At 39.5% G+C, this 18,726-nt stretch overlaps 2 protein-coding genes across 2 annotated transcripts; both read right to left on the bottom strand.

Annotated features, from left to right (window-relative positions):
• Positions 1-2,442: 2,442 nt before the first annotated feature.
• Positions 2,443-5,645, bottom strand: LOC124412736 (nose resistant to fluoxetine protein 6-like). Its single transcript, XM_046892858.1, has 10 exons — positions 5,294-5,645; positions 4,728-5,079; positions 4,374-4,671; positions 4,074-4,234; positions 3,761-3,929; positions 3,498-3,694; positions 3,299-3,419; positions 3,014-3,203; positions 2,741-2,883; positions 2,443-2,652 (listed from the first exon to the last, which is right to left on the bottom strand). The coding sequence occupies exons 1-10, from the start codon at positions 5,643-5,645 to the stop codon at positions 2,443-2,445; spliced, it is 2,193 nt and encodes a 730-aa protein (XP_046748814.1).
• Positions 5,646-9,303: 3,658 nt separating this feature from the next.
• Positions 9,304-18,726, bottom strand: LOC124412735. The gene is made up of 27 exons (XM_046892857.1): positions 18,489-18,726; positions 17,955-18,360; positions 17,601-17,877; positions 17,332-17,495; positions 17,013-17,181; positions 16,726-16,926; positions 16,339-16,464; positions 16,086-16,275; positions 15,876-16,018; positions 15,618-15,809; positions 15,146-15,270; positions 15,042-15,058; positions 14,618-14,689; positions 13,441-13,552; positions 13,250-13,333; positions 13,107-13,146; positions 12,922-13,005; positions 12,544-12,835; positions 12,088-12,460; positions 11,737-12,013; positions 11,316-11,476; positions 10,652-10,817; positions 10,333-10,529; positions 10,139-10,259; positions 9,842-10,031; positions 9,598-9,740; positions 9,304-9,533 (listed from the first exon to the last, which is right to left on the bottom strand). Exons 1-27 carry the CDS (start codon positions 18,724-18,726, stop codon positions 9,339-9,341), a joined length of 4,755 nt encoding a protein of 1,584 aa, XP_046748813.1. The 3' UTR covers positions 9,304-9,338.

The raw sequence follows: 18,726 nt of genomic DNA, 5'->3' as shown, positions 1-18,726 counted from the left end.
ATGAAACTTCAGAAGTGAATATTATAGTCCTGTTCGGCTCCCCACGCTCTGGTTATCTCAGGCCAAGGGTATGCTTGGTGAGATCTAACCAATGAAAACTCTTCTCCAGAGCGAAACAAAACACTGTGTGTTCGTAAAGAGCACTTGCTAAGCAGGAAAAATTCTTGAAAATATGCTTTTTTTCACCTAATTCACCTTAGCCCGCCCTTAAGGTCATGTTGACATATCGCTGAACAGAACACTTGATATTCCAACGACACGATATCGGGAAAACATGAAATAATCGGTTGATAGTCAAGCGATAGCAACAGTCAGATTTTATGACTGTAATTATATCGTTCCACATTACCTATCAACCTATTTTTTACTTGTTTTAACAACTATTAGCATGTGACGTGAACTCGATCCGTACATGTAATAAAGTTCTTAACAGCTCACAAAAAAACCTGTGCAAAGTGCGTTTGAACGCAACCATGAAACACTTACAATAATACATGCCGGTATCTGTAACTGCTGTTTATTTCACTCAGTAAGTAAGATCGTTAAAGTATTCTTGTAACATTATAATCTCTGTGCGTTCTCGCAGTATATTTGCCACGAATCGAAAGTAGGTATTCTTTAAATGGTGTACGAATATTGCAACTTATTATTGGAATTCGTTTCTCGACGTTATCGTTGCGTAGAACAAAACTTTTTTTTGATATTTCTATTCGGCAATGTCAGTAAAGCCTGAACTAGCTATAACCTGCTCGATTCATGAATTTCAAATTGTTGGATAAATTTTATTCGAACAAAAAATCTGTACGCGCGTATTCACGTACAGGTACAAATAATTATGTCATAACGTTCGTCGTACACAGAAAACTTGCACTTGGATAAAAGAACAAGTAGGGTGTGTAGAAATATTTTTCAATGCCAGCAATTCTCGAATTAATATTTATCAAAAATGTAACGGCTTACAGTAAACGGCGGATCAGTCCTCCGTCGTCGTCCTCCGTTTCGAATTCCTGCCAAATCTGTTGACGGAACCTGAAATATTGTCAATGAAGTCTTGGATCTTATCAATATATGTATTATAAATTTTCTTACCAGGGTCCCGTTCCCCTGCATCAGGAGACTCAAAGTTAACGACTTTACATATTTCTGTAATTTAGCGCCGACAATAAAATAGATACTTGCTTCCATGTCCTTGAGTACATCCATAAATCATCCAAGCCATGGCAATCGACCATCGAATACAGCTTCCAATACACGGTTGGACGGCAAAATTATTGCTGTAGTTGAGATTGGTAGCACACGCATAACATAGGAGAAGGACAAGCTAGCAAAACCGTTGAGGTTGTCATATTGCTCATTGACTTCGACACACTCGTCGTGACGTTCAGAATTAGTTTATTTCTTACTTTGCAAAGCCCATTCTTGGCCAGATTCGATGGAATTTATCAACACCGTGACTTCGTCTGCACAGGAAGATTCAGAGGTTTGGACCTTCTATCCATGGCCGTGATGAAGAGCTGACAATTCTTTTAACCCAACCCTAGTTTTGGCCGGACCATGATCCATAGATGTAAAGTCCAAACTTTACATCGAAATGACGAAAAGTCTAGAATAAACTTGCATTTTACAGGAACGATATCGGATATCATTAACCGCGAAGAACATACTTAAGAAGTTGGAAAAAATATGGTTAGTATTCCTAATCTATTGAGAAGAAAAGATAAAACGAGTGCTAGTTCTAAATGCTTCTTCGATCCAGTATAAGAATATTTAGTTCAGTACACGACTGATGGCAAAAAGAAATTCTATTGTTGACACATTATGATCGTTGAAGTATTTCCAACAATAGCTCGTTGTGAATTTTTAAAATCGCAAAGTGAAAGTGACATTTTACTGTTGCCTTCCGTGTGTCAGAGTCACTTGAAAAACTGGTTGGAGGTAGCCGAGAACACCTACTTACGAAGGGTCTACATTTTGACAAGAACTTGTTCATTATTCAGCATCACGCTCAAAGACTTTGTAGAGTTGAAAACCAAATACGGTTACGAAATCGATTATTATTATTATCATCGTTATTACATCAATTTTTTTCAATTTCATTGAACAAATAGCTGTGGAATATGAACAGTCTACCCCTTCGTAGATCATCTCGGTCATGTAATTAAAACCGATAACGGCCGATGATGGTCTTTCCCACTGCTGCATCCTGTCCCTGAATTTCTTGTTCATTTATTAACTTACAGTAAATTCACCCTTAATAGTGTCGATAGCGAAACTGCAACAGACTATTCAATAATGCTTTAAATACAACATACAGAAATGAAGATCGATTAGGCATTTGAAAACCACGAATTACTGGAAAATTTGCATTTATTCAAAATATTTTTCAGTACCTGTAAAGCAGCCGGAAAGGACAGGATGATGAATTGTAGAAGAATTTGAATATCAGCATTGAGATCCCGCCGTCGTTTGGATCACATCCTCCTTCGCCTTTCCGTTATTCTCAGGTATTTCCGTGAGAGTTGTGGCTTTTTCTAACTTCTGACTCTTTTTCGTCAGCATTTTTTCCAACACAATGACTGGAGATTCAATGAATATGCTGACGATGAAAGCAAATACGACTGATAGCGCTATATCACTGAAAGACTCGTTGATCTGTGAAGAAATCAGGTAATTGTCGTTACGCGTGAAAAATCGAGGCTCCCCAACAGTGTAACAAACATATAAAATATGTAAATCTCACCACCCTGATGTCCGTAAAGATACTAGGTACCCGTGTGGAAAAAACTTTCACCATTTGAATAACGAAAGACACCAAGTACATGTTATACGATAACCTACTCAACGGCAGGAAAATCGGCCATGATAAGAAATGGGAAACAGGACCTGAAACGTATTCAGTCATATTGATATGCCATTGAGTTACACCAGTTTCAAAGAGAAACAATTGTAACATCTGTAAATACTCAGTTTAGTCTTAAGAGAAGAAAAAAAAAAATTTTTGCATATGACTTACCACCGTATCCCTGTGTGCATGCATAAACTAACCAAGCCATGGCAATGGACCAGAAAGGACGCATGATAAAAGCAAACACAACTTCCCGTGTCAAATTGTACGGAAAATTGGAATTGTAAGTGAAATGAGTAGCGCACCCACAAACTAGTATAAAAATACAGCTGATGGCCCAACAGATCGATACGTTAACCTGCGGAGAGTTGAAAAATTTTCAGTTACCGACGAAATATCTGACAAAACACAATGAAAGAACCTCTTCGATCGGAACTATTATATATATATCACCTTAGTGAGCTGCCGCTTTTTAGTCACCACATCGTAACCCAAGAGTATTCCTACGAAGTAGGCGCAGGCTCGATTATAAGTCTGAATGTAGTAGTTGTAGAAGTGCTCCATCGATATTATACTGGGAGAAAACATTATTACATTCGCGTTGGCTTAGCCGGTTCATCAGAATATATCATTTAATTAGCACGCCATTTACCTTTCGTTGAACTGAAAAACTTCGTTGGAATAACGATTGACACCTAGAACCACAGCTGGCGTAACTATTGAGATGACGAGAAGGCTGCCCAATATTCCCAGCCCAACTTTCGGCCAGCGATACAATGGATACAAAATGACTGGGGATATCCAAAAGAGTTGCATATCAACCGCCAGGTACCAAGAATGTAGCAAGCACTGCAATTTTGTACAATTCTATATAGTAATTAATACTCGCAGACGTGACTTGATGACGTTACTCACGATATGTTCCTTGTCTGCTAAGTTCTGGATGTAGAATATATTATACCACCAACTCTGTCGACAAGGAGTTATAATCAGGGTGTACATCATGTCCCACATCGGACCGTTTGCCACACGATGTAGTAAAACTGCGGTGAACAATACGATCGCCAGTAAACTTGGCGTTAATCTATGAAGTGAGAAACACAAAATTCATAAAAGATGAAGGGTCGAGTAGAGTAGTTCGGGACCTAGATAATTAATAGGCGAACGGGCTAAGAGTTTTCTTCTTCAGGACGTGAAATATGTCATTCAAAGTTTTTTTTTGGGTCACCTGAGATAACGGTGAAGATACATCATAGGCAGATTGAATTTCTTTCCCGATTTCATGGAGTTCAAAAATGTGTAAGCCAATACAAATCCACCAATCACGAAGAAAGTGTCGACGGCAAAAACCGCCACTTGAATGTACGTAGAGGGCCATGAATCCATCCACTGTGAATGAATAGTGATTGAATTTTCATGCCTTTATTTCAAGCTTGAGAACAAAGCACCAAGTAGGTTTTACCTACTACACAACGAGAATTGAGCAAGTACAAACTCCACATCGATGCGGAATTAACGTGTTACTCACTGCAAATATGTCTGTGACGTTTACTGTCGGATTGAATAATGTGGCAGCATAACGATGACCCAGCAGGATCCAACACGTGGCCAAAACTCGTATACCCTGAATGCTGGGCATCATCTGGGGCTTTACTTCGGTACTAAGTACAGCGAGCGCGTTGGTGTACAGTGAAAACTTCGACAAAGTTTCAATCAGAGTAGACGAGGTCGCAAGACCTCGTCGTCTCAAGAAGTCGCAGATGGTGGAAAAGATCATGAACTGGACAATTGCGGCGAATAAAGTTCTGGAAAAAATTTTAATCTGTCTGTCGGGTGGAACGTTCAAGACTGGTTTCAATGATTCTTAAACACGGTAACTCACATCAGCAGAATCTCTCCGGTTGTAAAATCTTCGGATGTTGATTCTACGCATCTCACCCCATCAATTTCAACTTCGAAAATGAGGTTTTCGGAAACCAAACTTACAAGTTCTTCAATTTGCAGCTCATTGCATGAAGACGGGACACAAACTGATGAGGTCATACCCAACTGTAAGTCACCTTTCATCGCTTCAGTTACATGGGAACGTGGCCGAATTATCAACGAACAGAACTTTCCCTGAACAGTGACATTGTCGTGCTTGCCGCTGGCTTCAAAGCACTCATCGTACATCCCGAGTTCCCGGACGTTTCCCGTCATGATTCCTGACTGAATTTTCGACGTGGCATCCAACACTATCAGGACAGAAAGTTACTGTTTAGTTACTTTTACGATTCATGTGACGCCAGTTTGAATCCGTGAAGAGGAGAAAATGATAAGAGGGCAAATTCTTTCATCCCTGGACTCGCGACTTTGATTTTTTCGCATTTACAATCGTTGCAAAGTGTAACTACAACCAGAAATCTTTTGGCTTTATATACATTTTAGAGCAATTGAATTTTTTCTTACTTTTCATCGCCCATGTGTCTCTGGATTGGAGTCCCGATATCAGTGCCGAGAACTCGTCCGTGCACGAAGTGTCAGACGAATTTACAATCGAAGGTATTTTTTCCATCCACTTCGCCCATATGTCTCTGAATTGGAGTCCCGATATCAGTGCCGAGAATACGTCCGTGCACGAAGTGTTAAACGAATTTTCAATCGAAGGTATTTTTTCCATCCACTGCGTTTTTAAGGTAGTGGCAAACTGTTTGATAAATTCGATAGTCTTATTTCCATCGGCTTCCAATGACGCGGAAGCCAGACTTTGCGTCCAAGCGAACAGTAGAACTGCCGCACATCCGGCACGGAACGACAACATTTTGCTACTGAATGGAATCCGTCCTTACGAGACTGAAGAATTCGACGGCAATGATAACAGTGAACACAAATCAAATACTCGGAACACCTCAAAATATGATTATCATTATCTGCAACTAAATTTCACCCCATGGACTTCCGGATACCGGAGTCATTCAACGTCAAACGAAATTATGTATACTGCCATACTTGTTGTTCTGACCTTATCTTTAGCAACTCATGCACATAAATGCATTTTCACCAGGTCATTGGGTGAAGTCCTACCGATATCCAGCCGTCTTCAGTCGACAATACCTTAGATAAAGCATTCGGTGTTTCTAGACCAACTATTCTGCCGAGTCACAACTCTTGATCAATGACCGGTCGAAGAAGTCGTTACTTCAAACATCGTTTAAGTCTCCTGAAAACTGGTTTTAATTCTTTTTAGATTCAATTGCTTAGATACTCACCACAGAATCGCTTCAGTCCCACACAGGTCAGTTACTTATTGTACAAAATGAGTGATCAACAAAAAGAATACCTGACTCTAATAACTAAGCGCAAAACTTGTCTTCAATCGTTCGTTCTTGTATTCTCAACTCTTAAAGAGACTGTACATTCGGAATTCAATTTAGAACATGCAAATTTTATTCCTCATACTATTTCAGCAACAATATTTCGATTAAATGCCAAAGTGTATCGGTGCAGACTTCCAGCTACCTTCACGGAAAAAAACTTCAACTTGAGTGTAGATCCGCACCCCCAACTCATGGATAATGCTAAATCCCCATAAGAAAAAAGTTGACTGTGCGAATTTACCCCCAATTTGAGGGTTTTTTTCATGAGGGATATATCTACCCACAGGATTCCTAAAAGGTTAACGATGCGAAGGACACTCACAGCCAGTCGACCGAAGTGACATCCTTTACACAGTGAGCACACCAGATGTAACGTCAATTGCCTATCCTGCCGGTGTAATTCTGTAGAATAGAAAGTTAAAAATTGATTCACTAAAAATTTGCATTGAGAGTAAAATTCCGGGATAAGGTGAAAGATGGGCTATTACAGGGGCTTTCATCCAGTAGTGGGAACTAGTAATTGCTTACTCGAAACGGAAGCGAAAGGACTTGGAATCATATTCACGCTAATCGCTTACCTGCGTAATCAAAATACTGAAATACCATTCCAAAGGCCATTTTCCACAATTTCCTGCTTTGGCTTTCAATACGCACGTGGATTCAGATATTATGTGTATCATTATACCAAAACATCCTCTAGACAAATCGAGCCAAAGTAGACATACGAGAGTAGCTGTCTATAGGAAATTGAAATGCGTCGTTCCATTATGCTCAAGTCACATTACTGTCACGGTTTTTGTAATTCTGTGATAACTAATTGTCTAACTGTCTGTGAAATTTGTCCCATTAAAAGGCAGATAATTGACTCAAAGTTCGAGTCGTCTAATCACCGGATAATCCAACGGTTTTTATTGACTCCCGTTGTAATTTAATACTTAGTGTAATCTAAGAGGCCAATAGGTCTCTGAGTCGTGACAATACAAAAAATTTAGGAATATTACGTAAAGGGAAGTTAAATATATCCTCGAAAAGTCATGGTAATAACACATATAACGAATGGACTCTGCGACTGATAACTTATCGGTTGCATAAGATAGAAAAGAAGGTAATGCAATATGAATGCACCAGTAATTTCTAGACGCTGAAAATAGAGGCCAATACTTGGTGAAAAATTTGAAGGTAGAATGACGGTCGAATGAATGTTGATATCGGATTAATAGATCTCTATATATAGATAGTGTAAAGGGTAGAGCAAAAGAAAGACTCATCGTGTACATTGAAGGAAAATATTTACAAGCATGATCTAATTGTATACTCTGTAAACACGATAATTGGACAATTTGTGTCCTAAAATTTCAGCGTTGTTGTATCAATATTCATCGGTCAACACGATAACGTAAATAACTCTAGAATCAAGAGAATCAGCATTACAGAAAATAAACGCTCGGTTCCCTCAACCCCCTACAATTATTTGAGGGGATTTTAAAAGTAGAGTTAAAAAACTCAAGTTCCACTTTCATTGCCGAGTCAACATTCTGTAAATCAATAAAAATGAATCAAAGATTTTGGTATTCCGCTTGGGGAGAATTCAGAAAAATATTAATTTCTCATGGGGAAACAAAACTAGACAGGCTGCCAAAGCATTTACCTATTTAATAGTTAAACTTACGAATTTAGGAACTTACTCATCAGCACTAAGAAGTGCTAAGAACTTGTCACAGGTTGCTAAGAATTCGGTATTAAACATTCTACATTCAACGCATTCCGGCACATCGAAGTGGAAAGAAGTATTGTTCGAAGCGCTAATCGAAAGTGTGCCTTTTACAGGATCGAAATTTAGAGTTCTAACTCAAAGCAGCAAACTTTATACCTTGACTTTTTACTTGAATGCTTGAACAAAAATATTTGCTAACTATTCTGACGAACGTTAAAACAATTATAATCTCCACAAACAGTCTGAACTTCTTATCGCAGAAATGACAGAAGAAGTCAGGTTAGTGTAAAAATTAATAATAAACGTATGTAAATTCCTCAACAAGAGTCACAGGACAGACTGAACTGCGGATAAAATATGAATTATGTAAATCATCTAAACATCTTGAAGTAAAGTATGTATGCTGTCAACTTGAACCTCATTTGTACAGGCCAATAGCCTAAGCGAATTAATAAATATGTTAATCCTCCACATGGATATTCACAAGTAAATTGAGAGCTGCTCACTTCCTAAACATTTCAAGGCTGTTAAAACGCTGGAAATCGACTTAACAACACCAGTTAAAGCGCCTTGGTGCCCATTAGTGAAACTATCACCGAGAGATAACCTGTCTGGTCTCCATACGATTTCGAATGCTTGATACTTGATCTAGACGCTATAATTATGTCGCACCTGTAGCTGACTTCACTGTGTCATAATATGGAAGTATACATCCATATTACGTCAGCTGGATGTACGTATTATCATTGGTTGACACAATCATACAAACATAATCATAGCGTGTAGACCAGACACGACCTCGTTAGACTGTCTCTCGTTATCGAGTGATTGACTTGACTTGTTACATACAGTTGAATCATCGACTAATCGGTAATCTCAAAACTACGGTTACACCTCGGAACGGAATCGTATGATCGATTCATTGAAAACATTTAGCTCATTTAATGGCCGAAATTCAATTGAGCGAAACTGGATGTAATGCACATGAAATAAAAAAATAAATTACCGCTCTCGTGTAAGCGAGATGTATAAATATTGAAAACTCGAATGAATGAAAAATATAGTCTATGGTCACGTTTATTATTTAATATAAATATTTAATATTAAAAATTCTGTCAAAACTTACCATCGTGGCTCTTGCAATGAGTACATATACGTACTTAGATATATAAACGATCTAATCTATGGTAGATTCAAGTTATTTCATTTGCATTCATTTGCTTCATCGATTATTCACTTGTTTACTGATTATTGTATATGATTAGCACACTTAATATACACTATTCCATGGTAAATAGAATCTGACGCGACTCCAACGTGACATTGCAGTAGAGATTAAATAATTTTTATTTATTAAATTATAAATATGATACAGGCGAGGAGAAGAAATAAAGGTGTCAATTGAGAATTATAAACTTTGAGATCAGCATTTATCCATTCCGAGGTTCCGAATTCCAAAATCCTTTTCATTGTCATGATTGGACTTTCCCAAGGGTTCTGGTTTCCTATCACGATTGGTCAGAATTTTCTCTAAGACTATTACTGGAGATTCGATAAATAAACTGAAGATAAATGCCAAAGGGATACTCAGCAGCAGATCACTTAGGAACCCATTAAACTGCAAAGAAATTGAATACCATTGGTACAAGGATCGAGTCAGAAGAAAAAATCAGTGAACTTACCAAGACAAAATTTGAAAATAAGGTAGGAAGTTGTGAAGCTGAATTCTTCGCCAATTGAACCACAAAATGCACCAGATATATGCAATATGTCAACCGACTCAGAGGCAGAAAGAATGGTAGCGATAAAAACCGAGTGATGGGACCTGAAGTATTTTTAATCACACTCAGTGAATAGTTCGAAATTATCAATTGCAAAATCAAAGATTGCATAATTATGAGGTTGAAAATTCTGTCGGATACTCACCTCCGTGGCCATGAATACACGCGTAAATAATCCAAGCTATGGCAATAGACCAACATGGACGCAATAATGCGGCGTATAAAATTTCCACTGTCAGATTATACGCATAATTACTGTTGTAGGAATGATAAGTAGCACCGGTACAAAATGCCAAAAGTCCAGCGGTGATAATCCAAGCGACTGTTGCGCTTACCTGAAAGTGTGTAACTCAGAAATCACTCACGAATGAATTGACAATGTGTTGAGATAACAGATTCAAGGATTCATGGACCTGTCTAATTTAATGTGACTTTAGACTACCTGAGTGAACTGCCTTCTCTGATTTATCGTGAAGTAGCCCAATATCATTCCGACGAAGTAGGCACAGGCCCGATTATAAGTGGGTATGTAGAACTTGTAGAAGGCGTCCAGCGATGCTAGTCTGCAAGATGAACGATTGTCAACAACCGAGACAAACTATTCGTCGACATATTTCACTAGCCGCAATTGCTTACCCGAGCTCAAAACTGACGAGTGCGTTGGAATAGCCGTTTACACCAAGAACGACAGCTGGTGTAACCACAGAGGCCAGAAGAAAGCTCCCAAGAATACAAAATCCGATTTTTGGCCAGCGTTGCAACGGATACAAGATTAGTGGAGTTATCCAGAAGAGTTGCATGTCAACAGCCAAGTACCAGGTGTGGGGCAAGCACTGTAATTTCACACGATTTCATTTAAATGACGTTAAAATATGCCGTCGTTGTTGGCTGTTACATCTCATGGCAATGCTGGATTAACTACGTACGGCTTGATACGAGATGAAAATTTACTCACCATTTCTTCCTTGTGTACGAAGTTGTGTACGTACAATAAACTGACCCACCAATTGTCACGACAAGGTTGTACGATGAAGTCCATCGTACTCCATATGGGACCGTTTGCAACCCGATGGAGCAGAACAGCACTGAATAACATGATCACGGCGAAGGATGGCGTTAATCTACAAAGTCAGGAGGATTTCGGTTAGACTCTGTACATCGGGGTAGACTAACAAGAAACTTCAGTTTGATGTTCCACATAGATTTCGTTGGAACTCAGGTATGTTGTAGAACGTTGAAAATTAATAGTTGATCATTTTTTTAATCGGAAAAAGGGTTTGAAGGGATGAAAATTACTGACCAAGATGGCCACTCAATGGGATGATTTCTCAGTTTTGAATACAGGAGCTTGATCTATTTGAATGAAACAAACGTTGAATGGTTTCAGTCAACAATAGAAACATTTCAGCGTTGGTTTCATTCAAGAAATCACCTTGTTAGGTGCCCATCTTTGGGGGTTGTTTTCACCCTTTCGAACCGTTGTTTCGCCGATAAAAAAGTACACGTAAGTTAATTTTCATTGTTCTACAAAATACATGAGTTGCAACTAAATAGAAGGAGGACAAAATTAGTGTTCTTTGTAAGTGCCACCAGGTTGTGAAGTGAAATTTCCAGCCTACCTAAGGTAACGGTGAAGGTACATCATCGGCAAATTGACCTTCTTTCCCGCTTTTATCGCCTTGAAGTGTAGATAAGTCATTAAAAATCCACTGACCACGAAGAAGGTGTCGACGGCAAACGGCCCCAATAAAATGTAAAGAGAAGTCCACGAATCCAACCACTGTAAATGAGTATTAAATGTCTTATGTCACCATTTGTCACTCGAAAGTAAAAAAAAAGATTGCCTTATACAATTCCGTTACGTAATGAACAGTCGTTATGAATATTGCACCGTCTTCGTCTACTTCACTATTTCAAAGCAAGTAAGCTCAGAATCTTTTGATGGGAGAATCGGAGAGAAGAATGTTGAATCACTGGTGGAGGCTATACTTGATTGTCTATTACACTTACTCCTCGTTTCTATAAAAATTAACCACTTACTTCCGTAATGTCCAAGAGATTCACCATCGGCCTCAACAATGACGTGACGTAACGATGACCGAACACAACCCAACATGTGCTCAAGACTCGAATACCATGTAGAGCTGGTAAAGTTTGAGGAGTAACTTTCCTGTTCAAAATGCTGAGCGCGTTGGTGTACATAGAAAATTTTGCCAGAGTGTTCATTAAAGTAGACGAATCAGCAGGTCTGCTTCTTCGTACGAAATCGCAAATGGTACAGGCCACAATGAACGCGCCAATCGCCGAAAAGAACGTTCTGAAAAGGGTTTGCCGTTTATTGAATGGAACAGGTGACACTATTGTCGTGAAATTTTTCGCGCGGTATCTTACATTGTCAAAATTTCTGCGACGGTGAAATCTCCGTATTCCAAGGGCCTGCAGGTCGCTCTATTAGCTGCAAGTCCTAAATTGCTGATTATCGGCGTGGTGTTAAGAACGCTATTTATAAACTCCACAACGGATGCCTCATCGCAAGACGATGGCACGCAAATTGATGAAGTAGTGATCGCTGATATCGTAGACGTATCGTTGGTTGCATCGCTGGATTCATTGGACGCCAAACCAACGGAAAACATGCAATGCTTTCCCTGAATACTGACGTTATTGTACTCCCCATTGGTCCCAATGCATTCCCCATACATCCCGAGGTCACGTATGTTACCGTTCAGGATTCCTGACTGAATTTTCGACGCCGCATCTATCACTGTTGGCCAAAAAACACCATAGAATACCGACAATTTCCTTATTTGTTTATTAAGCCATTGATAAGAATTTATGCATACTCACTTCGCAATGCCCACAACTGGCCGGCTTGAATTGCCTGATTCCATGCTGCAAGCTCCTCCTCGCAAGTAGAATCGGACGCTCTTACTGCCGAAAGGATTTCCTCCTTTAACGGAGATCGCAAGTCGTTGAAGACCTGTTGGATCACTGTCTTAGTATTCTCCGCATCATTCAGGTATGATGCAGAAACCAAACTTTGCAACAAAGCGAACAGTAAAACTGTCGAACCTCCGCAGTTGATCAAGAACATTCTACTACGGGAATTGAAATGCCCTGATTCGCGTGAAAATTCCGTCTACAATGGACACGCCGATAACAGAGCAAATATATGGAATACCCAACACCGATTATTATCTCTCATCATCAAATGTGATTTCATACAACGGATTCCCAGAATATCGGAGCAGTCGTTGTTAATCCTGCAGACACCATTACACCTGCATGATCGTTCATTTTACTGGTCGACTAACGACAACGTGACAATATATCGACATAATGTACAGTAGAACCTCGATCACTTACTCGAAGTGGTTGGGAGTCAAGGGGGAACATTTTGCAATGCATACTAAATCATACCTATAAGCTTTCGGTACAGTTTTTGTGCAACTTCAGTAGGCCAGAAGATACAAAAGAAGCTTGAAAAATTATCTTGGATGTATTCTCGGTCTTTTCTTGTAGAGAAAAATTCCTTATCGAGCTTTGTTTATACAATGCTGGTATTTCTTCGGAGTAGTTCAGATGATGTCGTTCATCTCGTTCTTTTTGTATATCGATAACAAGCACCAATCGTCTGCTGTCCCATTAAACGACGCCTAGTTGATCGAGATTCTACTGTACATAGATCCCTTCTTAATCGAAGGTGTAAATATATTATTTTTATCAATGCGTGAACAATAATACGTCTCGTGCGAGCTCATCGCTCTTCTTCTTATCGATAATAACTCTTTGTCTGCGAATGCGTCTGGCGAGTATTGGAATTCATTATTCAGAATCAGCAACCATACTTGCCAACCTTTGATTCATTCGTCAAGTCCAAAGAGTACTATTTTGATCGTAGATTACTCAAGCCTAATCAGATTTTATCATGTATCTAATAAAGATTCGAGCTTCCCCATCGTAGGAACCCAACCCCGTCATTTATTTTGTGGCATAGATAAAATTTCAAATCAAAGTACAGAATAATCCAATACTCGACGATATTGCATCTGAAATTAATCAACTTGATTAAATTTTTAACAATTGCTACAAAATATGGGTCTCCAACAGGTTCATTTTCTACGATGTATCGCTCCGCGTTAAATCCATGAGATACCCTCTACGACAAAAATTCGACGTAAAAACGAAAAGATACTATCATGTGTCGATTAGGTAAGATTACAGCAGCCCCGACGGATTAAAATCTTTATCATGAAGAAGATCGATGTGAAATGTGACAGGAAATTCCCTCAGCTAATTCGGTAGTTTACCAGTGAAATTCCACTTTGCACGTGCAACAATTAATGCGTACACGGTATGACGAATAATGAACTTTGATACACAGGTTATTCAATCGTAATGGTGATTATCGGCTACAAATTTGTGGAAATGATGGTCGATTCGCTGACAAATAAAAGAAAAAGATGACGCACAGTAGTCTGAAAGTGAAAGAGGCTGGCCAGAAATAGTTGGCATCATTTTATTTAGATGAGATTTCCAGATGAAAGATTCATTGGACTGCTGTGTTCAAAAATGGTGGATCCAAGGTAGCGGATCAAAACTTCGAAAACATATTTGACTTTGATGAAAGTGCGCATATATGGAAGTTATCTGGTCTACCTACTGAGTTAAAAATGGTACCAAAATGTTTGAATTCAAGATGGTGGATCCAATTAACATTATGAATCGATAGGTCGAAAACATATTTGATTTTCATGAAAATGTACATTGAGTTAAAGATTTATGTTCAAATTTCCTTTTTTCATAAGTTTATCAAAAAGTGTACTTAGAGAAATTTATGACGCTGCTGAATCCATGGCACAAATGATATGCTAAGCGCAAAAAAAACAAAACTTCAATGACCCGTCTATCCCTGACGTACCGCGTTTTTCCATCTCACGCCACTGCGCGATGGTCACAAGGAATCTGTGTAGCGCAATAACCGGTTTCGTGACTAAAAATCAGTCATTCATCTCTACGTTAGTGAAATTCAATTTTTATTCTCTTCTTCTAATCTCAGTGAATAGAATGCCGGTGTACAGAACAAGTTTCTTTTTTTTTTTATATATATAATATTCACAACAATCTACATTTCTTTTTTTTTATTGATATTTTTCAACTCTGTTCATACATCCTAACATTTCACATAGATTAAAAAATCGCGGAGTAGACTGATTCGTAGCTGCATGTAATGATTCCATTTAAAACGAACTTGCGACGAAAAGAAATTGAGAAAACACTCATCAGAGGTAAATTACTGGACAGATAAGCCAAAGCCTGAACAAATTTGAGAAATCGAAACTCACCGTAGCAACGGAATCGACTAACGATATACGGAGAAACATGACTACAGATAATGAGGTAACATTTATTTATCTTTATTATCATCTGCGTTCTCTAATTGACTTACCTGCTATGGGTGATCCAGAGACCAGTCTCAGCGGCTGACCGTGCTAATTGCACAATCATCGACGTATTTAAAATCAGAAACAAGCTGCACGAAAGGAGTTGAGGGACCGAATAATAGGTCAGCATCTTGAAGGAGATGTAAATGCGTGAACGTTAATTGAGAGAATATAAATTTAGTTCAGATTTTTCTTTACTTTCATTTATTACAAGGAAAACTCATTCACACAATGCATGTATCAATGTTAATGAATTAAATGCCGAATTGTTTGATCGACTATTTATTTATTTGTAAATTATTAATACAGCAAATGTCGTCAAAATGTTGACACAGTCTACTGACTAATCACTTCGTTGAATATTCAGCTGACGCCGATATCATCGGAGCATCTGATGATCGACTGGTTTTGCACAGTCACTCCGTATTGCAAGACAGCTATGAAGATGCTAAAACTTTCTAAGGTCAATAAACTTCATTCCAATTTCACCGATTTCCACCTTGCGTATGTGTTGCCAATTATTCTAAAAAACTTCTGCCCTGACGTGTCCCAACTCCAGTGAAAACCTTTGAAGCTCTTTTCAAGAACCATCACAGGGGCTTCAATGAAGATACTGAGGAGGAAGGCCATTCCAATTGAGATTGCCAAATCACCCCAGAACAAATGAAACTGCGAAGCAACGTGCATTCAGTATTACAAAAGCATTGTGACGGGTATTTCCAAAGGTATACTCACGATTTGAAACTTCAAAAACACAACCGAATTGCGTGTTACCGCTGCGGTCGAAACCTGAATCACAAGATGGACCAAATAAACGGAATACGACAGTCGACTCAGAGGCAGAAAACCTGGCCACGAAAGCGTCTCCGTGATGGGACCTGAATCATTTCCAAATAAAATGAATCATCCGACTAGATTCAGCTCAAACTTTTCGCAAATCCTCACCCCCGTAGCCCTGAGTGCATGCGTAAATCATCCACGCTACTGCAATTGCCCATGCAGGTCGGGCAAGGGCTGCATACGCTGATTCGAAGACCACGTCGTAGACATAGGAATCGCTGTAAAGGTGCCGAGTGGCAATGGCACATAGTGACATGATAGCGCATGCCAGAATCCAGAGGGTTCCCACCTGGAGCTAAAATACAAAGTGGAAAAACGTTGTTGGTGGAGGACATCTGGGAATACTCGGTCGAATTACCTTGGATAGGCAAAGCTTCGTGGTTGCGATTACGTATCCGAGAACAACGCCCACCAGGTAGGCGGATGATCGATGAACGGTGGACATATAAACGTTGACGAAATTTTCCCGGTACTCGAATACGCTAAAAATTTGGTGAACATTAATCGACGATGGTATGTATAAAAATTTTTCGGAGTACTTGAGGAGGAAACTGTGATACCAAACACAACAGAAAAAAAGGGAAAAAGAAATGAATGAATTCTCGGAGTTTCGGATTGATCGCTCGTCTTGACGGGGCTCTTGGTATAATTTATTTGCAATTTCAATCAGGATTTTGCGAATTTTGGGTTCCGCTTTGGGTTCGATTAACCTGTTTGCAACAGCTACTGTCTATGACACTCACTCCGTGTTGTTTGTGACCTTGAAGAATGCGCTGGTGTGACCATTGATGGCAAAGAGAACAGGTGGCACAATCATCGAGACAAAAAGAGACAAGCTGAGAATCCTGCGGGTATGTTTCGACCAGTAATACGAAGCGGCCAGGATGACTCTAGATATCCAAAACAGCTGCATGTCAGCGGCCAAATACCAAGTGTGAGGTAAACACTGCAATTCAACATTTATTTGTTTATCTATTTGTTTATTTTTTTTTTGCATTGTAACGGTATAGTCTTCTACAGTAAATTACTCACCATGTTTTGTGGGTTTATAACATTTTGCAAATAAACAATATTGGTCCACCAATTCTCTCGGCAACTGTCCACCATGATGCCAATCAAGTGTTCCCATACTGGGCCTGATCCGATGTGCCGAAGACAGAATGCGGTAAACAAAATCAAAACCACGATGCATGGTGTTAATCTGCAACGAATGTTGGACGATTCGACGAAAGGTCTCGTGAGGCAAAAAAATCGATGTACGTGACTAATATGTATGTGTGCGGAAAAAATGGTCAGTTATAAAAGCTTCTGAGCAATGAAAATTAGGTATAAATGTAATCTTACTACGCACTTAATGTATCGACGAAGACAGATCTCGGTGAAGTTGAACTTGTTCCTTGCAGAACCGATGGATTTCAAAAGCTGATGCGTCGTGAGAAAGCCACTGATAACGAAAAAGATATCAACGATAAAAGATATCATGAAAACGAACAGCGAGTACCATCGACTCTGCCACTGGAAGTAAGCATCTTCTTTTTATTCGTACCAAACAAGCCTTGACAAAATTATGCAGAACTTGGTCCGGTAAGTTTTAAGCTATGGCAACGATGCAATACTCACTGATAAGAAGTCAGCTAAATTTGCAACAGGGCTAATCGCAGTGATGAAGCACCTGTGAACGAAGACAACCCAACATATGCTTAATACCCGCAATCCGTGAATAGCCGGCATTCTTCCGGGTGTTGTTTTCGTGTTAAACAAATCCAGAGCACTTCTTTGGAGCGAAAATTTTGCCAGTATCTTTACCGCTTGAGACGAATCATGGTTCCCGGTTCGCGTCGGATAATCACAGATGGTGCAAAATATGAGGAAAGTCACAAGCACGGCGAAAAAGCATCTAGGAAATGAGAAAACAGTGTCAAGCGTAGTACACTGACCTTCGTCCTGGCTGATCGTATCCTTTTTTAAACTCACATAGTTAGAGTTTCTAGCAGAGTGAAGTTGTTCTCGTTTGATCGCGAACATATTGCCTTGGTAACCCTTATCCCTGACCTTGAAAGCTCTGGTGTTTGGTCAACGATTCTTCCCGCGATCCTTAAGACGTCTTCCTTGTTACAGGACGAAGGCAAACACACGGACGAGCTCAAACTCACGGCATTTTCTGCACTCTGACCCAGTGGAGACAACCTTTGCATCAGCAACATCGCCGAAGGATCGCTAAAGAACTCGGGGGGGACCAAAAACGAAATCATACAGTGTTGGCCTGTGATGTTCGAGGGATTGTACTGCACACCGACCTCCTCGCATTCGTCGTACATTCCCAAGTCGTGGACATTTCCTTTAAGGATCCCTGGCTGAAGTATGGAAGATGCATCCAACACTGCATGAACGCACCAAATTAATTTTGAACTTATCCAACAGCTCGCTACTTGAGATTATCATTTGAATGATACAGCCATGTGCTCGTTCATTTTATTATTTATTTATATTCTTTTTATTACTACTCACTTTGCAGAGCCCATTGCTCTCCAACGGCAACACTTTCCCAAAGTAAATTGATATCTCTCATGCAGTGAGATGTATTTTCTGCTCCATCCGTACTGCCTACGACAATTTTTGCGGCTCTACTAATGCTCGCTAATGTCTCGCCAATGTCCAATAACTCCGTTGTTGCCCCCGCATTCAAAAGGGTGAGAATCACAGTGAATAGCAGAACTTTCACGTGACTATATTCCTGGAGCCGCAT

The sequence above is a fragment of the Diprion similis genome, chromosome 11 (assembly GCF_021155765.1).
Source record: "Diprion similis isolate iyDipSimi1 chromosome 11, iyDipSimi1.1, whole genome shotgun sequence".
Taxonomy (NCBI): Eukaryota; Metazoa; Arthropoda; class Insecta; order Hymenoptera; family Diprionidae; genus Diprion; species Diprion similis.
This window is presented reverse-complemented; position numbering and strand designations above follow the sequence as displayed.